Here is a 22,059-nt window from a genome sequence, read left to right as displayed (position 1 = left end):
GTAATCCCTAAAGATAAAATCTCTACGATATCTAGGGACTTAGACATATTCGACCAAATGGCGAAGAAATTCGAGTCAGAAGGTTCTAGGGTCTAAAACTAGTGCTAGTTTCATTATAAGTTACTTGACTTTTTTCTATTGTGTTCTTGTAAATATAAAAATAGAAGACTTATCAAGTGTTTAATTTTGTAAGTGGTTATTTATTTAAAACATTACTATGCATTAATTTATAATCGATAGGAAAAGATCTGAAATAATTTAATATTAAACGAAATGTGTGATACATTGTTCTATATATTTTATTAGGTTACATTTGTAATTTTTTGTGTTTTGGTACAAACCACCACAATCAACTCATTACATATAATCGCTCACTGAGACCATTAATTACAATAAACGATAATTAAAAAACATGGATATCTTAAAACTGTTTTCATCTAAATAGGCAGTGTTCTAGGTTTAAAATAATCATATGACATCTCTTGCTAATAAAGCTTATTGGTGTAACTTCGAATGTATACAAAAAGCATTTGGATATAATTTTGAAGTAATTCTGTAGGTGAACACAATATGATAAGGCTCATTAATAATTAGTGTATAAAATATCATAAATTGGTTTTGGAAGATAATCACTGCATAAAGCATGCATTCGTTCTTGACGTGATACAGGAGCATACCTTTGCATTGGAAATGTTTTCAATACACTATCTGTCAAAGCTCTAGTAACAGATGTTAAGTCTGCTTCAGGTCCTTGTGTATATTTTTCAAGAGCTAGCATTTCTTTCTGGAATAATTCTTCTCCGTATTCTTTACGTGTTTGAGGGTCAAGTTGCATCCACATATCTCGAGCTTGTTCTAGCAATGAATTATTGTCTTTTAACCAAGCATTACCAGATATGTATTCTCCTGTTTCTACAATCACTACATCAACTCCCCATCTTCGCATTTCTAATCGAAGACAAGAACCCCATGCTTCAATAGCAGCCTAAACATATTAAAAATATTATATTCTAATCAATTTTTTAATTTGATTTTTATTGCAACAAGTAAATTTCTAACATTACCTTAACTGCGCAATAAATGCCTCTTACAGGACTCGGTATGCGAGCTAAGAGACTACTAACTATTACAACTCGTCCTCTTGACCTTCTCACCAATGGTAAAAATACCTATAATAATTATATATATAAATATATTTATATTATAAATAGACTTATAATATTATTACCTGTGTTAATCGGGCAAGACCAATAAAATTAATATCTATACTTCGTTTTAAGACCAAAGGAGGTATCCATTCACATTCACCCAATGTTACCCATGCTGCTGCATGCACTAATGCCCATAATCCTAATTTGGTCCATTGTTTAATAAAATACAAAATATAATTATTTTATAGTATTTTTTTAAAGAAAGAAAAATTCATTTGTTATACCTGGTGCTTCATCTGGTAAATTTTCATTCACATACAGAAAGATTGAATGTATATCATGTTCACTAGTAACATCAAGTTGCAGCACATGTAATCTTCCAGATGCATCTTGTTTTAATTTTTTCATTGTTTCTTCAGAGTCATCTTTATTATTAAATCCAGCGAAAACTGTGAAACCCTGTGATAAATAATAGTGCTATGTTAAATAATACTGTCAATAATAACAATATCATTGAATTTTTAAATTGATAAATATCATACCAAATCATCTAATTGTTTAGCCAAAGTATACCCAACTCTTGAATCACACCCTGTTACAAGCACTGCCTTTCCTGCTGCAGTAACCTATTATGTATATAATTTTTCAATCTATAATTTTTCAGTATCATATCTTTAAATATAAATGTATGAAAAATCCTAAAAAACTGCATTGTTATACTATTATATCATAAGTATACAAATATATATATAAAAAAAAGAGAAATCTTTATAAAGTATTCCAATGGGAATAGTATGCAACTTAATAGTCTAGTTAGTTTAATTTAATATTACACAAAAAAGGTCAGAAGTTTCAATGGCAGGGTTTTTAAGAAGGTAGTACACAAGAAAAAAATTTTTTGATTTGGCATTATAATTGTATGTATTTGACATTAAAGTTGCTATTATCAAAATCTTTTACTGTTTAATTAAAAAAATATTGACAATAGAAATTTATTATGATAATAAATAAATTTATTATGTAAGTTATCTCTTAATAAAAATATTTTGAAGATATAAATCATTTGAAATAATGATTATTTTTAATACAATGTATTTGCTATGTTTATATAGACATGATATGAATGACTCACCTTTAAATTGTGATAAAATAATGTAGAACTCACTGATATCACTAACAAAAGTAAGAACAATGCAAAACTAGATGTTTGTGAAATACCAAAAATATTTAATATTGTTGCTAGAATTACTGCAATTGCATGTGAAAATGCGATTGGTAATAAACATCTTTCAGCTAACTCCCAAGTTTGACTATCATCTGATTCTTTATTAACACTTGGCATTTTTTTGTTATTTTGTAGAATATCTTAATTAAATTTAATTCTTTCCATCCAAATACAGCTTATGGCTCATTTAAGAGCCTCAACTGAGCTAAGCCTGGGCTAACTTTAATCTTAAGACAGTATCTAGTCTTCTTGGTCTAAATTTAGTTGCAGTGCCGTGTCCTAAGTTCACAAATCCTAGTCAAATTTGATACCCAATCTAAAAATAAATTATATTTGACTTGTCTAAATCTGTTTTATTTTGTCATATAATTTTTTAATTTACTAATATTATTTAATTTTATTATTAATTTATTAATATTTTCTCAAGTTAAGAAGTAAGTATAAATACAAACATTGTTTTTTATAACAATATATATAATATATAAAATATATAAAATATATAAAATATTTCAATGTATCATATATGTATATTTGTGGAAACATTCAATTAATAAATATAATTAATATAAATTGATCTATTTTGATGCTGCATATATGGTTACATTTTTATTAGATACTTTTAACTTAAAATAATTATTCTACTGTATACATATATATTATCTTTTTAATTTTTTTGAAATTAATTTTTTTAAAGATTGATAAATAAATATTATATGGAATGTAAATATAAAAGCATAAATCGCGAAAATATATCAGTAGTAACACTTGGTTATTAACATTATAAATATAATTGAAAATATAATATTTTTGTTGCTATATTTAAAGGATTATTACATAAATATAAAAGAATATATAAAAAATTTTTTTTTTAGATTAATGATAATCTAACATTCATACAATAATAACAAATCGAATAAATATTTATAAGAGCAGATATATTATTTAGAAGTTATTATTAGCACAATGCTTTGAATATTTATATAAAGTTCCATCTATAAACAGTGATATAGTTTGCCCGAAGTGAAAAAATGTACTCTACTGTAGGGTAGGTTATTGATTTCTGTCTAGATGCCGTGTTGGTAGTGAGTACGGTTGGGGGTGTCTCCTGGATATATGTATATACGCAGCAGTCTGCAAGGAGTATAAATAGGAGGGGTAGTTGCACCATTGACCCAGTGTTGGGTTGACACACAGTCAGTTCAGTCACTCAGGCGTATCGTTAAACATTGCCGTCTTCTACATTTTTTATTCGTTCATGTGAATCGCTAATGCTATACTAAAATTCGTAAAGAACCAAGCTGATCCGATACAATCCTAAAACACTGCCCTTTCGTACTTGCGTTTAAACCATACAAATTTTTATTCGAACCACTTCAGTATTTATATAGTGCTTTAATATAATAGCATTTATAAACGTTTATAGTTGGTTATTAGTATTGTGTAAATGTAAGCTCGATTGCATTTTTTTTAAGGATATAAGTCCATTGTCCAATAAATGTGCAACGAGAATCAGGCCTTATCAGTGTCAATTTAAAAAAAAGTGAATTTCTGCTCTATCACTGTTTTTATTCATTATTGAAAAATTGGAAAAGGCAATTGTTTTGAGAACATATTAAAAAATTTATATTGAATCTATTATTTACAATTTAAAGCAACATGTCAGAGGCATCAGGGATAGTACAAGGATTGGGTAATCCATATAAGATAGTTGATCATGCAAGAGAAAGAAGAAAGGGTATCACTGCCTCTTCTTTGAAAGATTTAACTAATATTGCTCGAAATCGCTTGGCTTTACCACCAGATGCAAATCTTACAATTGTATTAGAGCAAGATGGTAAGGGTACATTCTTATTATATGGAACATATCTTAAAATTTTGTTCTAAATTTAGATTTAATGGTTATTTGGTTGACTTTGTATTCAGGAACTGAAGTAGATGATGAAGAATACTTTGCAACTTTGGAAAGAAACACCAGTCTAATGGTTTTATATGGAGATCAGAAGTGGATTGCAGCAGGTAGTAGCAAGACTGCTTCTCGTTATATTGTTGTGGATGATGTGGACAACATAGAAGGCACTTCAAGAAGTACCGAAATCAGACGTCGACGTCCACCAATAGAACCATTAGTTTCATCATTACATGATGATCCATCACATATTTCACTACTTGGTGGAAATGATTTAGAACTGCTCAGTGATATGGATCCTGACAGCTTAGCTGATATAGTACCTGACAGGTCTGTGCTTACATTTTGTAAATGTATAAGTGTTTCATCATGAACATTTCTCATCTTCTCTTTTGCCATTTATTTTAGGATTTTCCTTGAGCAATTGAAGGAAGCATCTGGTCGATTTCTCGCAGAAAAACGACAAGCACAGGAGTCAATGGCTCTTCTTCAGATTTATGCAAGTGGTGGAGAGATGGAGCGAGCGTAGGCCATGTGGGGGGTGGGCGCCCTCACATTGGCTAATATGTATCGGGTTAGGCGTCGTATTTTCTATAAAGGTCGCCAATTACAACAAACTTTAATCCTTCTTTGGAATTGAGCCCATACAACACTTACTTGCAAGCTTCAATTGGAGCAAGCAAAAATCATTATATTACAACAAAAAATGAAAAAATCTATGGATTAAGGATTCACAATTCTGTTCCATATAAAACCTGCTTACCAGGGTTGTTTTGAAGAAAGTGAGATGATAAAGAAATACGTACAGATACACAAATAATTCTATTTCTAACTACAAATGATTTATGGAGTATTTGAAAATATCTATTCCAAAATTCAGTCCAATTATCAGTCCAATATCAGTCCAAAATTACAAACTTTAATAACCGAAGATAAACAAATTTTTGCTTATATATTTCATGAGTTAAGTATTGTATAATTAGATCAGATTTTATCTTATGTTTTCATTGATATATATATATATATATATATATATATATATATATATATATATTTAACTCAAAAATAGATACTTTGGACATGTGTTGAGTTTAGTATGTGGCATATGGAATTGCTTTAATACAAAATATGATTATAATACAAATATATAAAGTACTTAGTCATTAAATAATCTGAACATATTTGATAAGAAAAAATAATGATGTCAAAGAAGGTATTCCGTCACGATGTTATCATATCAGTATTAACACAAGAATATGTTTTATTTATGTATTTTATGTAGATATATCCATACTGAACTTATGTTCAACGAAGATTGATGGAATATTTAAGACTGAATTTATAGGAAAACAGATTGCATCCCCATTAAAATCACCAATTCATTAAACACTAGATGTAGTGATGTATTAGAAAAGAAAACAATATCAATCCTTTGATACCAAATGAAGTTGTGCATTTGATAAAAAAATCAGCAGAAAATAAAGTAAATAGACAGGTGTTCCTGAAAAGATTATACATATGCACAATTAGTAGATGAGCTTCATGGTACTAACTGTTTTTCATTTGTAATAAGCAAAATAATTTTTAAATATTTAAACAAATTGTTACTTTTTATTGCAATTATGTTGTATTTTACATTTTTACATTTCTATATGTAAAAGTTGAATTATGCTATATTCTAAAAAGAAAGAAGAGAGAAAACAGTTATACAATGTATATGTCTATTCTTTACAGGTACTCCATATTTAAATATCGTGACATTCTTTGATATATATATATATCTTAACATACATATGCCGAATTTTAGTGTTTACATTGTTATCCTTACAATAAACATCTAATTTATGTCATGCAAAATTAGACAATGCAACGATCAATATAAGGATATTTATTACTTGATAATATATAGATACATCACTAAACCAAATTGTATTTGTTGTGTATTAGAATTATCTTAATTTCTAATAAATTAAAAGAGAAATTATTCATACTTGAACTTCTCAGGTATGATAGTACATAATTGATATATTGAATAGACTGCCAATTATAATCAACACACATCAATGCTCAATATATTGTATTTATGATCATTTTTAATATTTACATTTAATGCAATTCTGAATAACTTTATTATCTTCAGTCTATAGTATTACTATAAATATATTTTATTAACAAGGATATATTACAAACAAACAAACAACTTATGTTTTAATAGAATGTAAAAAACGCGTATTTATAAGTTCATACAGAGCATTAGATGCATTTTTAGATTTATTAGATGCATTACGCAATTGACAAACCGCCTCTTGTAAGACAAGTTCGCTTCTCAATAACTGTCTGTTGACAGCTGATAATTCTTGAACATCATTAACAACTGTTCCTTCTGTGATCTGAATTATGTCTTTATCCAATGTTTCATTACATTCACCTATATAAAACATGAAGGCAACATTTTTTATTTGCATTACATTATTATTGTTATTATTATTTAAAATAGATAATATTTCATAAAAAATAATTTTTTCTCTTTATAAATATACAGTGTATCATTTATACTATATATACATTTAAAGTATATACATAACAGGATAATATTCTGCTTGTGAGTAAAACAAATTTTAGGTGCTATATGAAATGGATCATAATCCATTAAATTCTTACTTCAGCAAAAAAATTACATTATTAATAAAAATGTTTCTGCATCAAAAATATTATATACAATACTGTGTTTTAGCTATAGGGATGCATATTGTACTACTATAATATTAATGAAATATGATGTTATTAAAAGTATCTGTTTTACATTCTTTCTGTAACCAAAACCTGTAGCATAACTAATGTAATTCTGGAAACATAATTAATTATTCATCCTTATCAAATAAAAAATCTTTGTATTACTTACGTAGTTTTTTATGAAGCAAGCTATTATATTTAACACTGCTTTTTTTAGATTTTAGTGTTTTTACTTCTGCATAAGGTGGGCAAGTCATAGCATCAATTGCTCCACTGATACTGCTCAAACTTGTACCATCTATAAATATAGTATATATTACTCAAATTTACTATGTATAAAAATTATTATCTGAATTACCTTCATCAGATTCAGGAGCTTCGCCAGTAATAATTGTGCCACAATAATTTGGTGTACGTACAGAGGGAAATCCTATGCCCTGAAATTTTTAAATAAAATATATAGGTATATAACATATTATTTTTTTAATCACTTAAATATAAGAATCAATATACCGTAGTAATACTAGCAGTATCATCATCTGATTCTGGTGCCTCTCCTGAGATAACTACAGCTTTTAAGTCCATTTTTCTATAAAATTTAGAAATATATTTTCTTTTTTTTTATAATGGAATTGTAATTGGGTTTAAGTTTAGTAATTTTAAAGAGATAAAAAACTTCAATAATGTCATGACAAAAAATAATTATATACTCAAAATATAGGATAGTGATCTTTTAGGTTATGGTTGATGTATATTTTGAATTTAAAAATTAGCAGAATATATTTCGATAGTAGGTTATAATGCTATGTTTATTCTTTAGATTTTTGAGTACTTACTAATATGTTATATATAACTAATATTACTTTATATTTTTTTTTTTATTTGAAGGAAAACTATTATTTTAGCTTAAAAGATTGAAATCTTGAAGTACTACGAAAGCGCATGTTTACTGTTAGAAGAAGTTAACCAAATTTTATGACGTTTAATAAAAAAGATTTATTCTTGCTAAGTAACATTTTTGCGATATTAGTATTTATTTACATTTTTTTATAAAACTATTATTTATATTATTTACATTACATACATAAATATTTATAAAAGAAACATTTATATTTAGGAACAACTTGTAGATAAATAACTTTTCTATAAATGACCACGCAAAATATTTAATTCCTCTGGTGTAACATGCATTCGTAATTCTTTTTCACGTATCACATCTTGAATTTGTGTTAAAAGTTGTGGTGCAACTTCAGCTGCATCAATATAAATATTTCTTGCCCAAGGACATAATGCAACACTTTCATGGTAAACTTCTTCTCCCTTTTTTTCACATAAATTATATTCTCGAAGAAGAAGCATATATATTCTCCATAAAAGTGGACAAGACCTTATTTCTGGTGTTCTTAAAAAATATAAAAATATAATAACAATAAATTAAGGTATAAATAAGATTATATAATTTTTTAAGAAACTTTTTAAAAGGAACTATACCTTGCAAATATTCTATGAAGTGACAATAATTTATTAAGTGATGCATAAGCTGCATCATGATCAAGTTGCATTAAAAAATGAGTTCGTTTTCGTCCAGCTAAACACAAGGATAATGCTTTCCAAACTGAAAACTCGGATTTTGTATTGTTAATTTTCCAACTTGGTAATTCACTCTACAAGAATATTTGTTGCTTAAAATATAAATACTAGAACATTATACTTTATATTGATTTGCAAAATTTCAAACTTACCTGTTTATGAGCATAAATAGATAGTGCATAAAAATTATCTGGATATAATTCTAACATATCATATAATGTTTTATTCAAATTATTATCCAGATCTGGAAAGTTTTCATAATGTAATTGTAAAATTACAAGTTCACTTTCATATAACATTTCCTGCAATAGAGAAAAAGCATTATGATAATAACGAAAGAATTAGGAACAACAGAAAAAAATTAAATTCATACCTGTAAGTGGGGTAATTCTTTGCAATGTTCTATACAACATTTATATATATTGATAACTTCTTCAATATTACTATTTTTTACATACAAAAATAATGTGTAACATACAATGATGTCACAATCCAAATTTGGTAAGAAAAATGTATCTATATCTTTACTCATAGGTTCTGTTTTCAAAAAATTGTTGACACAATTTTTTAAATATTCTTCAACAAGTAATAATTGAGTATCAGTTGATCCTGGTACCATATGCTTAATGACGTTTAATATCTTTTCTTTGTGTGTTTCTTTATATGTTTCAGTATTTAACAAAGTTTCAAAAAGTGTCCTATACAAGTTAAATAAAGCAGTCTTTTCTTCATGATCTGATATCATAGATGGACAAGTACAATTCGATAGAATAGCAGTTTCTAAAATATTAATACAGCTTTCAAATCTACCCATTTCTCGTTCTATTAAAGCATATTCTTTATAAAAATGTAAGTTATTTCTGTTTACATCTTTTTTTAAAAATTCTTTCAACACGGATTTCAATTTTTTCCCTCTGCAAAAAAATATTTATATATTCGTAGTACGAAATGTAAGATATATTTCATTATTATTATAGTAGCGATTACTTCATTTTTATTAACTTACTTATTATCATATTTCAAAGGTTCATCTTTGCTAAGAAAAACAAGTAATCTTTCAAATCTCAACCACCATACATATATATTATTGCGTTCAAGGTTTGGTAAACTATCAGCTATTGTATGAAATGTTTCACGTATAAAATCTAAGTATGGTTCTTGAGCAGGATGAAATTTAAGATACTGAGGTCCAGAAGTTAAATGTCCTTCAAGTATTCCATGTATTAATGCTTTCCTTTTTTTATGACCAGCCATTTCACCTACTATCGGATATGCAAATGGAAATAATACTTCTGAAGAATCTACGCCCCACGCAAATTCTTTTAGACCTAAATTCTATATATATAAAAATTCATATGAAGATATTAGAAATTATACTTCAATCTAAAATTGTGATTTATTTTACCTTCAAGATGCAATTTCTTGTTGGCAATAGTGGTATTTTTAAAACTAAAAGACTATAAATTGCCATACGAAAATTCGAATCACGACTAATTATTGGATGTACAAAATCAGCAACATCTTCTGGTATAACAAATCTACGAGAATCTCCAACTAATTCTAATTCTTCTTTACTAACACTGATCCAATGACAATTCTCTCTTAATGATTCTGTTCTCAACCATAGTTGATTTAATGGTAATCTTGACATTAATACTACTTCTTCCATTCCAACTGAAAATATATATAAAATCACATTATCTTTGAATAAATTAATGTTATAATTATAAATCTGATATAATAATAAATCGACTTACTTAGTTTTTTTTCATCTATAATTTTTTTAAAAACCAAGCTATCTCTATTTAGATTGAGATTTAATATAAGATTTAAACGTATTGTTTCCCACATTTGTTCCCACAAACCAGTATGCCTTAAGAAAATCAAGCACTGGTATAGCATTTCTAGTATTACAATAATGAAAGTAGTTTAGAAAAAATAGTATATAAAAATTAAAATATTAGCAAAAATAATTAAAAATACTACCTAATAATCGTTCATCATAAATACGTGGATTTGTCCGAGATCGTTGTCTTAATATACAAAAACATTTTGTATATAAATCCAAAACCTTAGGAACAGTACACATTGCTACTGAACCTTGTGTAGCCATTATTAAAGCTTGCCATAAAATAACATTTCCTGTGTCCTTGTTAACTAATGTTTCTATTTCTTTAGAAAATTCATCAGCAGGTGATATTTCTCCCATAAAACGCAATTTTAACTTTAATAATTCTATACAATCTGAATTTTTTTCTAAAGCTTTTTCAACTATTGATAACTTCCTTAAAACTGTAGAACGTTGAATATTCTTAGCTAACTGATGTTTTTGAAATTTAGCCAGAGTATCCTATTTGTAAGATATAAATAAATTTTATTATAATTAATTTTTAATATTATTTTTTTAATAAATAAATTACCTGAAACTCAATGTACTCTAACCATAGCTTTATGTTTTTAGGATTTTCCATTAATTTTTCATTATATTCTCGTGTTTTTAATGTTTGTTCTTCTTCTAAATTTGTACACCAAGATGGAATTTGTTCATTTTTATTTATTGTTGTGATTTCCCTTTTAATAATTATATCTTTCTTTTTTGTTTTTTCTGCTAGATCTATGTTATATGCATGATATCTTTGATAAATATTTTTTTTAATTTGTTTATATGAGACAAAACCAAGATATTTTTGTCCAACATTATAATATGGTCTAGCTCTAGAACATAACGTATTCACTGTATTGTTTCCCCTATCTCGATGTTTGTCTTCAAAATATACATTTGCTACATCTCGTTCATATTCATATTTGTCTTTCTTTTTACTACTAGATTTTCGTTCTTTCTTACGTTTTTTTGTATGTTTAGATGTTCTTTTTCTTTCATCACTTGTGTGTAACTTAACTGGAACTTCTGTGTAACTGGAATTATAATACGAATGTTTATTTTCATGAGAAGATGTATTAGAAGTAGGAACATCCGTGGAAGTAGATAAATCATTATCTGATGAATTGTCAGAAGAAATATCTACTACAAGTGTTTGTGATTCTATATATGTTTGAAAACTTGAATTTGATAGCCAGTTTGCTGATGTATTATCTGCAATTATAAATATGATAAATAAATAAATTAAAATTTCGATTTCACAGGAAAAAAATGTCAATAATGGTTTAAGAGTTTACCTTCCCGCAATTGTTGTGAAACATTGCTATTTGATGATTCAGTTACGTTTTCATTTGAATAAGCAGGAAACAATGACATTATTTATATTTTCAGTTTAATAAACACCACGCATTAATTTAAAGGTTATGATATTCTTGTGAATCTTTCATGTTGACAATATAACAACATAAGAGGCTGTGCATTGATTAGTTATGTTGGTAGTACACAATTTTCATTGGCGTAACAGTAATGTTCCGACCAATCTAGTTGCTCACATCGACTATCAACACAATAGCAATTTCTTTGTCGATGAAACAGGTATGTACTATTATCAGTCAGTCAGTAAAAGTGGTATCTATCATTTCTGAAATTCTATTTGTTCAGCAAAATAGGAATCTTTAATTATTGTCATGGCAATAAAGCAGGAATTTAATATTATCGGAATATTTATTTTGTTGGTAAAAGCAGCGACATACTATTACCCATTTGTTGGTAAGCAGTGGTCTACGATTTCCGACAATTTTTACTTGATCGATAGAACAGCGCTCTACTATTACTGTTAATTTTTTTTACTGTGCCTATAATCTAGAGCTATCTCATTTTTTGTTTATTTTCTTATAATATGATAATTATTGTACGATTTTTTTATGTCCCTATAATTCTAAATTGTCGATAATTATTGACATATATAAAATATGACGGTCAGAATTTGGTCTAGTCGTATATGTTTTTTATTATCCATATAGAGTACTATTATGTTGAGTAAAATTTTTGGCTTTCGAAAAGAATAGTCGAAATTTTTTATCTTTATGTAAAAATTTCATGCATCTTTGATTTGAAGCTATATTAGAAAGGAGAATAATTTTAAATGAACGCTTATATAGAATAAATTGTATGTAGTACTTTAATATTATTATATTGTATCGATAATGAGATTAGAGTAATAGGAAACGCACATTATATTTAATTTAGTTTAGTTTTTAATTTTTTCAAAGGAAAAAGCCGAGAAGATGAGATATAAAAAATAAAAGCGTACTAATTCGTATGAAGTAAGATATTAAAAGAAAAAGCAAAGTTTAATTCCAAAGTGGTCATTCGAAGATTTCAGAAGAGTAATATTTCTCAAATGTTCACTGCTTTATTCGGTATTTTTAAGTAGGTATACTGGAAGGTCTATAGAAACAGTTGAGATTTTTGGTTAGCGGTTAAATCGGCTGGTTGATTCCTCGAAAATAGAGAAGGATCTTGTGCGGTTTGGATGAGAGTATGCACCTTGCAAAGCAGCCACAGTGTTGCAGTTCGACATAGAAATTCCATGCTCGTTCGTTTCTACTCGTGGATCGTAAACGGACGTGCTCGAACGTGAAATCATAAAAGTTTCAACCTGCGAAGACGTTAAGGGGATTCTCGGTACGTCTGCACGTAGCTCTTAGGTAAAACTCCACGAGTAAGATCCTTTTTCTCAGCCATTTACCAGCCTCTACTTCTCTCTGCTCTTCTCTCTTTTATCGCTCGATATCGTGCACGGTACTTCTAAGTATCCATACATCTACGTCTTATGATTCTATCTAATAAATGTAACTACGTATATATTTTACATACCATTTTGAAATTAGGTAGATACCTATTTGTTTTTATTTAGACGTTTCGCGTTGGTAAAAAATCAATATTCTTTTTTATCTGCGAATTGTCTCAAATTCTCTTTATTGTTTTTATCTTAGAATGAGAGCTGATTTATCGCCATAACAGTTTTTTTTTTATAAAAGTTTACTAATAATCTCGAAAAGTTTGAAATAACGATTAGAAATATATAAGTATGTTTTCTAACATTTGAAAATGTGGCAAGAAAAAGTTGGTCAAAAGCTCGAATATCATATTATGTTTTGATCAAAGTATTTTATCTGTTTAAGAATAATTTGCTTTCTTGATAAACTGTTTACTAGGAATGCGGAAGGAATAGGAAAGAAATAGAGAAAAAATAAGGACGAATACGCGTGAAACGAGGCCGAGGAGTTGTGAAAGAGGAAGTGAAGGGCTCGCTACGATGTCTCACGAAATGTATCTAACAACGCGAAGATTTACGCGCCCTAAAACAAAGATCGTTACGAAAGGAGGCCAAGATAAATCTCGTACTTTTCTCGTCCCACATTTTAGCGGTGACGATTGTGGAATCTTTCTACAAGTATGAAACGTTTGGTTACTTAAATTATATCTTTTGTTGTACGATAGTGGTTTCTCGAATAACGATCTACTCTTGAAATATTCGCTAAAATCTTGTACGTTCGATCTTGAACATATATTTGTACGCGAGTAGCATTATTCTTGATCGTATTTTATAAATATTTTAATATTCACATATATATGTATATATATATTTTCTTTTATGTATATATATATAAAATATATAATAAAAAAAAAATATATATATATATATATAATAAAATTTTGTTCCAAGAAACAATAAATTAGGTTTATCGGATGTAGACTTCTCGGAGGTAACACGAAATTGATGTGTTTTTATTTATATACAATATTTACAAATGCATAGTGAATGGTTATAAATGTTTTCGTATGGTCGAACGTGTACAACATGGCGTAAGCATGATTTGGCATTTTCCACATGTCCCCATTTTTCGTCGCTTCTTTTTCTTCGGAATCCACTTATAAGACAGAAAAACCGTTTACCCTGCTGGATGTGATTCGATGATCGGGCTTCGTACGAGAGATTCGCTGCTCGTCTTTTGGCAGGATCTCCAAACCACATTGTTATTTAATGTCTGATTCTTTCGAGATTTTCTTCTTAAATGCAGCTCTCCTGTATCGTCGTATTTCTCATACTTTCGGGGTAACGATGTGGCCTTTGAAGACTATAGAACGTCTGAGAACAAGGTAGACCATAGATTTATAAAGCTATTATTTTTAGAGATTCAAGATAAAAAAGAAAGAATTCTCGAATACAACGTCGATAAAAAATCCGATTACTTACATTAGGCGACGTTCGAGAGTAAGATGAGTCTTCTAAAATATCATGCGACATTTCTCGTCCTTCTAATTGTCGAGGTCGTCGTGGCAAAGAGCCACATATTGGAATTTTTCTATCTAAAATTGTATCGAAAAAACTTATGAGCATTGACGTTGTTCTTTCTGACTATATCATTTTTTGATTATTTGGATAAATCGTGATAATAATTTTTCTTTTCTACTTAGATAAGACGAATATCGAAAAAAACAAAAATTACCCGTTAAATGATGTGTTAAGGCCGTTGTTGGTATGAGATCAGGATTTCCATCCTCTTCTTCGGCTTTGCTTGTAAAAGTCGCGATGCTGGATTGTTGAAGCGGTTTAGGTTTTGTGGGTGTCGCCGCGTGTCTTCTCCAAAGAGCCATTAGAACACCGGTTACAATCAGTCCCAAACCAGTGGCTGTACCGCCTAGTCCAATCAAAATTGGTGACATGTCGACCGAGGAAACCGATTCACCTGTAAACGAAATTTTAACAAGTTCTATCCACAAATAATCCATTTGGTTTTGTCGTTCGACTTTAGTCTTTTTGTTGTATGCATTTTTGTTTTATTCATCGAAATAAGATGATACTTTAAATATTTCGCAGGAGAAAGAATAAAGAAAGGATCGTAAAGAAAAATAAAAAGAAAAAAGAGAAAGAAGGACACAGTATGCGTGTATTCTTGTATATATCCGTGTATTCTTGTTTTGTAGCATCACTGAGCTTTCCACAGAGTACTCTGTTATTTTAAAATAAAATAAAAGGAAAAGATCAATACAACCATCGAAAGAAATAAAGCCGATACGTTTAAACGGAATATCTAGAGACAGACGATTTCTCGAGTTCGAATACGAGTAATTTTTATTTCACAGATGTCTGAATCGATCGTTCTTCGTACTTTAGAACTTTCTAAACTATCATCTTCCATCTTCTGTAACCTATGCTCGTCTTATTTGACCATATATCTGTTACTTTCTCTGGTCACCAACACGAAACGTTTTCTTATTTCAACGATCTGTTATATGGGCAAAGCCTGGAGATAGAAGTAACCGAGCGTTCCATTTAAGCTTTCCTTGCACGAGCTATGGTTACGTTTGAATTGCTTCAAGAGATATACGTCTCTCCTCTCTCTCTCCCTATCTCTTTCTCTTCGTCTCTTGGATTCTAATTTCCTTGTTCGCTTTGTCTAGTAAGTAGTTGGTGCAGTTGATAGATGCGATTCGAACTGCATCAACTCAACGTATGTATGTAAATACGTATGTATATATGCGTATACATGTCAAAGAGTGAGACCACAATCATCAATATTTAGAACGTATAATTTACTTTCAATTAAGACATTATTTTAGTAAATCGTAAATCATAAAATGACACCCCAAATGTCTACCTTGCAATTCTATTAATCCTATGGAGCAGTCATTTTGCAAGATCTTTTATGGATATCGAATGTTCTTCCAATTCTTTCAATTGTTCTTTCTCTTTCTAATCTTCTGGTCTTCTTTTCATTCTATTTGTCTACCATTCTACTCAGTAAGGTTTTACTCAGCAGTACTCTACTGGAACCATCTCTAACCGTCCTCGACGGTTTAATGAAATTCCTAGATGACGTTCGACTGTCTTCCCTGCTTTGAAATGAAATTTTACAAGTTGAAATACTTACTTCGCGTCGTCGATCTTACGAAATAATTTGTCAAAATTTTAAATGAACGAATTGTTTTATTCATTCTACAAATGCATAAACGATAAACGATATATCGGATTTATGAATAGATTTTATGAATAGACGGTAGTTGTTAAAAATATTCGTTTATCGTCTTTCTGTTGCAAAATAAATAATTTTTATGTTGTGTAGCGGTGCAAAGAGTTTCGATAGTATAAATTAAATTTTTATGTTACGTTGTACGATAAATAATAATGGAAAGCTTTTTCTGATCTTTTAGGGACTTTAGGGACAATTCTGTCTTCCGACGCTAAATACAGTGAATACAATATGTGAGAATAAAAACAAGAAAAAAGGAATATAGAGAGAGCAAGAATTTGAAAAGATTAAACGAAAATTAATTTGTTTTTCATTAAAATCTCGACGAGAATGTATTGCGAGAGATAATACTATCGTTAATAATTTTGCAAGGAGCATGGTGTGGAGCGCTGGACGAAAGAAGATAGGGGAAGCTTACGAAAGAGCGTAATGATTCGTCGTTCGCGCTTTTCGCCTATCAAGAGCTCTTCTCTCCTTTATTAATGGACGCGCATAAGCGCGACCGTGCGCGATCCTCTGTCACGGAGGAAGATTAACGAAGGTGACGAAAATTTTCGGTGCACGAAAATAGTAGCTTGGTCCGGTACGTTTATTGGAGAACGTACGGACGACGACGTACGGAACGAAGGGGTAGGTGACGTAAGGGAGGAAAGAGAAAGAGAGAAAGAAAGATAGAGAGATAGAGAGAGAGAGAGAGAGAGGGAGAGAGAGAGAGAGAGAGAGAGAGAGAGAGAGAGAGAGAGAGAGAAAGCAGACGAAAGGACGGACCACCGCGGACGAGAGAAAACAGAATGCATAATAATAGCTCATAAATTTTGAGGCTTGTTTCCGGCTTCTGTAGAGGCACACCGTTTCATGTTTCACCATGAAACGGGTACCGCCACCATCGTATCCTGACCCGACCCAAGGCTGACCTTTCTCTCTCTCTCTATTTCTATGCGTATTTGGCTATACGCCGGAACTGTTCGGCCGAGAGATCATTTGCATTCCGATAATTCCGTTTATTTCCTTCCCACGGATGTTCGTTAAAAAATAGGATTTCGCGGCGGACCTTTCGGCTGTGTTATTCCACGGTTATTTCACTCGCGGCAAAGTGTAAAATTGCTTTCGCAGTGAACAGAGCAGGAGGACAAAGGGGGAAGGGTGGCTCCCCTCCGGTGGGAAAGCTACGATTCGCTCGATTCCGGTATTATCGTACGGTAAATCTATGGAAAGCTTTTGGGTTCTGCCATGGCGATCGCACGCGGAAAAACGTTTATTTAATTTGGGATAGAATTATGGATACACAAAATACAATAGTAGCGCGATAACCAATGTCGACCCGATAGACCCCAATCACAGTTTAGATTGATAAATCATCGCAAATAGTTTCGTTCCATCTATATGATCTAATGCTAATGACGCAACGTTCGCGATTAGATTCGCATTCGCTTTGATTGGGTGCGATCGCGTCGACGATCGTAAAAATTTATGTGATCTACGGTTCCAGTATCGTGATTTTGTACTACGGGTACATGTATACATATGTGCATTTCGATGACGCGATGAAAAGCGAAGCTTTCGAACTGGAACGATCGCAAAAAGCTTTTTTTTTTTAAACGACCAAGTGGCAGATGGTACGTTAATATTGTTTCGATCATTCTCTCTCTCTCTCTCTCTCTCTCTCTCTCTCTCTCTCTCTCTCTCTCTCTCTCTTACTCTCTTTTCTGTATCATTCGGCAGAAACATGTTGCCTCAAAAGACTGAAACTAACGGCTGTTTTTCGTGCTTCCAAATGTCGCACTTTTCGTGCTTTATAAGTGCTGAAAAGATAAAACTTTTTTATGAGTCCTACCTGTTAATCGAAAATGAATGGTACAAACTCGCGTGTATCAAATATCGTGTGTATTCGAATACGGGTAAATTTTTTTTTTAATAACAGTTATTTTATTAGTTTAATGTCAAATATGAAAAGTGAAATAAATCAAGATATATGTTTGGATATTGTTAAAGATTTTTTCCAATTTTTTGTTATAATTCTCTTTGAAAATTGATAAATAGGCTATAGTAAATGTCAATTATATTTTCATGATATTTCTCAGTAAATTCATTCATTCAATAGACTATGTTAATACCTAGTATTTTAATATGTCTATATTATTATTCAAATAGAGAAAATTTTTTCATTTATTATTATTTCATATACTGTTCTATTGCAATACAAAAATAAAATTTTCTTCTTTTTTCTTTTTAAAAAAATTTATAAAATTGTTAATTTTCAATGGACCGCTGCTAATATAATGAATGAAATAGAATACAATAACGATTCATGATTTTATTATAATTCGGAAGTGATCTAATTAAATTTAGTAGTTCGATAAAATATGGAAAATATAATAAATAATGTTTGAGATATCAAAACTAATTAATATTTGCTACAAAGGAATACGGCAGAGTAGATATTAGTTGCTTTCTTTCTTTTCTGCGAAGACTGAAGAAGAGTAAGAGAAGAACATATTAAGGCAAATACTCTAGAAAGGATTCAGAGCGTGTGGAATATCCTTGTTATCACGTTAGAAGATTCTGAAAGGCTATGGCGGAAAGGCGACTCATAGGATTGCATCGTAATTTAATTCTGAGCAGACGGTCGTAATATTTTTCTTTTTTATTCTTCTTTCTCTCATTTTGGTCTTCTCTCATAATTTTCTAGAATTTAATTCGCGTTAGTGATACTCACGCACCAGTATATTTTGCTACGCCTTTCAAAGCGACTCCTTCCATGATGACTGGATCGCTCGAACCTTTCACGTTCACTGCATAAAGGGCAACCGTTGTTGGTTTGTGAAGCTTTAGTTCCCAGAAGGGATTCGGCGATTCGAACCTTTGCTTGTCCACAATGGCAACAAACTTTTGAGGTAGTCCACCGTCGTAACCCTCCACGCAGGATATCTTTATCCACGAGTCGCTTTGATTGTAGGCGGTGCAATTTTGCAACGGGTAAGGTCTGCCTGCGAAGTAAACACGCTTTTTTTATCCAAGAAATTAATACGTCAATACATATATATTAACAGTTCTTTTAATTTTCGAAACAATTATTCGTAAAAAGAAAGGCAATTATTTTGGTATCGAAATTTTTTTGCAAATAGTTTTATTCAGAACGCATGCAGAAATAAATATGTTCGTCATTAACGGAATAAATGGAAACGTTGAACCCACGAGACGTGGATACCTCAATGTGTGTTGCAGAAAATTCTCTTTTTCGACTAATAATCCCTCTCGACGAAACAATCGATATGAGCGAAAAATGGAAAACCGGAAGAGGCAAACAGTGCCTGCTGTATTAAAGAAGGGCAACTACTGCTCGGCGAACCGCGTAACTTCGTATTATTGCGCAGGGAAAGCTGCAACGTTATTTGGAATCTATAGCCGAACGAATAAAATTACGCTTCGGCATCATAATTATCCAATTTATTATTGGCAGTACGCTTAGCATTAATTGTCACTAATATATACGAATCATATGTAAATAAAAGCGATTGTAATATCGGTATGTTATTTTACGTTCGTTTAAATTTACAATCAAATTTTGAAGAGATAGATAAACGAGATCATCCCAAAGATTCGAAAAATATTCCAAGACAAAAAGAGACAACGTTCGTGGGATTTTCATTCGTCGTTGGCATGCGTCGTCGTTTCGTCTAACAATTTAATTACTAACGAACGAACGTTACCCATTGCTTTACGTAAATAAATGTACGGAGATATAGTCAGTGTACGACGATAGAACGTAGATAAAAAGGCGAGGAGTGCGAGGAAAGCAGGGAAGGTTACGGGAAGAGAGCAAGCGAGGGCAAAAAAGTGCTGTCCGGTAATTACATAAGAAATACATTGGCCCTTCGTGTAAAATAAATTATGTGTCCAATTACCGCAAGCGGCACATAGAAGGAAGGGTGGGATCCAGGGAGTATTCGAGTCAAGTCGACGCAGCGAAATATTCGACCGAGTTGAGTCTAGATCGTTCCCGTGGTGATTTGGACAAAAGCATCCAGTAGCGAACTCGTACGGAAGCAGCAAAAGTATGGTGGATTCGATACGTACATCGACGCTACGATACCTTTGGACAACAGTTTTACGTTCTCAACATCGCCTGTCTGCATTGCCTCTCTTCGGTACGTAATGAACATATTCAATTATGGTTTTCATTAAATTTTCACAAATACGCACGCACAAGGCGCGACGCGGAAAAGTTTCGCACTACCATGAGCGGTCGGGCGCGATGTGTCGAAGTGTTTCTCGTTTTCCCACTCTGATGGATTCGGCGGGGTTTTCTTTTGATCTCTCGTTTAGTCGAAGAAGGGGATGGTGTTTGTCTTTTTTAGTCGTCGAACAGTTTGCTCGAAAACGTGAAGCGTTTAGAATAAAACGTGTACATAAGTTTCATATTTATGTACGTTAATGCGAGGTTGCAGAGAAACGATAAATTTTCCTGAAAGCTGGTTTTACGTTGCATTCGTCGCGATCGAATCTGAAATTCTATTTGAATCGAAGAATACAGAATACGAGAATACCATCGCAAATGACAATAAAATTGAACGAAAAGGACTATTAGCTATTTAATGACTAGTATTGGGTATGAGATAGGTATTCTCTGACGGTAAGAAGGACGATACCTTGTCCATGTTGTTTCTATTTCGAGAACTTAACTAGACGAATTTCGGGAGAAACATGCTGCTGGATGGAAAGGACCGATGTGCTGAAGGTAGGAAATAGGATTAAACTTGCACGAACCTGCTGCTATAACCTGATACAGGCAAGGTTGCTTGGATTGGCCAACGACGTTGCTTGCCCAGCATCCGAGCGTCCCATAGTCCATATCCGTTGACGGAGTGTAATTCAGTCTGCTTATCGTACTCTCGCTACTATATTTCGTGGACGGAATGTCGTTCAGATCCCCGCTGCTGTTGAATGTCCAGTGGAAGGTCACCGTCGTTGGATTCGCTTCAACCTCGCAGACTAAGCTTATGGTTTCGTGCTTCAAGGCACCGTGCACATCTTCCGGAACATTAAAGGGCGGTGGCGTGGCGTTTTGGTATCTCCACCCTCCAAAGTTTAACACGTGCTTGCATATCGGTGAGACTAAATTGGAATAAAGTATTTTATTTCTCCTTTTTTCTTTTAATATAAATAATATGAGTATTACGCGGACGAGAGTTACGCTTTTAATATAAACATACATAAATGTAAATATATCATTTATTTGCGCGTTCTGATATCATCGGTATAATAGAACCAATGTTATTACAATTTTGTAAACATACACTCGGGAGAATCTTAAGAGTATTTGGAATATAATATCAATAACCTCGAGGTGACTTTCAAGCAGTCGTTCGTCAGCAGCCGTACAGATCAGTCACGTTTTCGTTTCGTTCTATTTTATTCTACGTATATTTCTTACCGATATAATTTCTTTACGTATTATTTAATAACGATATTTTAATCGATTGTTTTTACGTTTAATTTTCTCTAATTATTACAGGATAATTTATAATAATAAT

The 22,059-nt window shown here is 31.1% G+C and overlaps 5 protein-coding genes across 9 annotated transcripts in view; 1 reads left to right on the top strand and 4 right to left on the bottom strand.

The window, feature by feature from the left end:
- Positions 1–38: 38 nt before the first annotated feature.
- Positions 39–5,303, top strand: LOC122632695 (DNA fragmentation factor subunit alpha-like). Of its 4 annotated transcripts, XM_043819823.1 has the most exons (5): positions 39–188; positions 1,094–1,159; positions 4,029–4,210; positions 4,300–4,612; positions 4,691–5,303. In XM_043819823.1, exons 3-5 carry the CDS (start codon positions 4,033–4,035, stop codon positions 4,809–4,811), a joined length of 612 nt encoding a protein of 203 aa, XP_043675758.1. In that variant the 5' UTR covers positions 39–188; positions 1,094–1,159; positions 4,029–4,032; the 3' UTR covers positions 4,812–5,303. The 4 variants fall into 4 exon arrangements, with proteins under 4 accessions (XP_043675758.1, XP_043675760.1, XP_043675761.1 ...); XM_043819825.1 differs by lacking the exon at positions 1,094–1,159; XM_043819826.1 differs by lacking the exons at positions 39–188; positions 1,094–1,159 and adding an exon at positions 3,472–3,569.
- On the bottom strand, positions 275–3,404 carry LOC122632694 (D-beta-hydroxybutyrate dehydrogenase, mitochondrial). Its single transcript, XM_043819821.1, has 7 exons — positions 3,274–3,404; positions 2,284–2,692; positions 1,694–1,777; positions 1,436–1,610; positions 1,229–1,350; positions 1,065–1,169; positions 275–985 (listed from the first exon to the last, which is right to left on the bottom strand). Exons 2-7 carry the CDS (start codon positions 2,491–2,493, stop codon positions 584–586), a joined length of 1,098 nt encoding a protein of 365 aa, XP_043675756.1. The 5' UTR covers positions 2,494–2,692; positions 3,274–3,404; the 3' UTR covers positions 275–583.
- A 1,124-nt stretch (positions 5,304–6,427) lies between the features above and the next one.
- Positions 6,428–7,959, bottom strand: LOC122632696. Its single transcript, XM_043819827.1, has 5 exons — positions 7,852–7,959; positions 7,529–7,613; positions 7,374–7,452; positions 7,185–7,313; positions 6,428–6,710 (listed from the first exon to the last, which is right to left on the bottom strand). The coding sequence occupies exons 2-5, from the start codon at positions 7,598–7,600 to the stop codon at positions 6,484–6,486; spliced, it is 507 nt and encodes a 168-aa protein (XP_043675762.1). The 5' UTR covers positions 7,601–7,613; positions 7,852–7,959; the 3' UTR covers positions 6,428–6,483.
- A 70-nt stretch (positions 7,960–8,029) lies between these two features.
- Positions 8,030–11,944, bottom strand: LOC122632690 (nuclear exosome regulator NRDE2). The gene is made up of 10 exons (XM_043819816.1): positions 11,783–11,944; positions 11,026–11,699; positions 10,592–10,955; positions 10,363–10,509; positions 10,011–10,279; positions 9,612–9,940; positions 8,979–9,519; positions 8,758–8,907; positions 8,507–8,679; positions 8,030–8,417 (listed from the first exon to the last, which is right to left on the bottom strand). The coding sequence occupies exons 1-10, from the start codon at positions 11,859–11,861 to the stop codon at positions 8,159–8,161; spliced, it is 2,985 nt and encodes a 994-aa protein (XP_043675751.1). The 5' UTR covers positions 11,862–11,944; the 3' UTR covers positions 8,030–8,158.
- A 2,314-nt stretch (positions 11,945–14,258) lies between these two features.
- Positions 14,259–22,059, bottom strand: part of LOC122632691 (nephrin-like) — a 112,195-nt gene continuing 104,394 nt past the window's right edge. For both annotated transcript variants that reach the window (XM_043819817.1, XM_043819818.1), the window contains exons 11-15: positions 21,293–21,640; positions 19,246–19,512; positions 15,002–15,241; positions 14,749–14,861; positions 14,259–14,640 (exon numbers count right to left, since the gene is read on the bottom strand). In XM_043819817.1, the coding sequence (XP_043675752.1) occupies positions 14,563–14,640; positions 14,749–14,861; positions 15,002–15,241; positions 19,246–19,512; positions 21,293–21,640 (1,046 nt within the window). In that variant the 3' untranslated portion in view covers positions 14,259–14,562. The remainder of the gene's footprint in view (positions 14,641–14,748; positions 14,862–15,001; positions 15,242–19,245; positions 19,513–21,292; positions 21,641–22,059) is intronic.

This window comes from Vespula pensylvanica, chromosome 10 (assembly GCF_014466175.1).
Source record: "Vespula pensylvanica isolate Volc-1 chromosome 10, ASM1446617v1, whole genome shotgun sequence".
Lineage (NCBI taxonomy): Eukaryota > Metazoa > Arthropoda > Insecta > Hymenoptera > Vespidae > Vespula > Vespula pensylvanica.
This window is presented reverse-complemented; position numbering and strand designations above follow the sequence as displayed.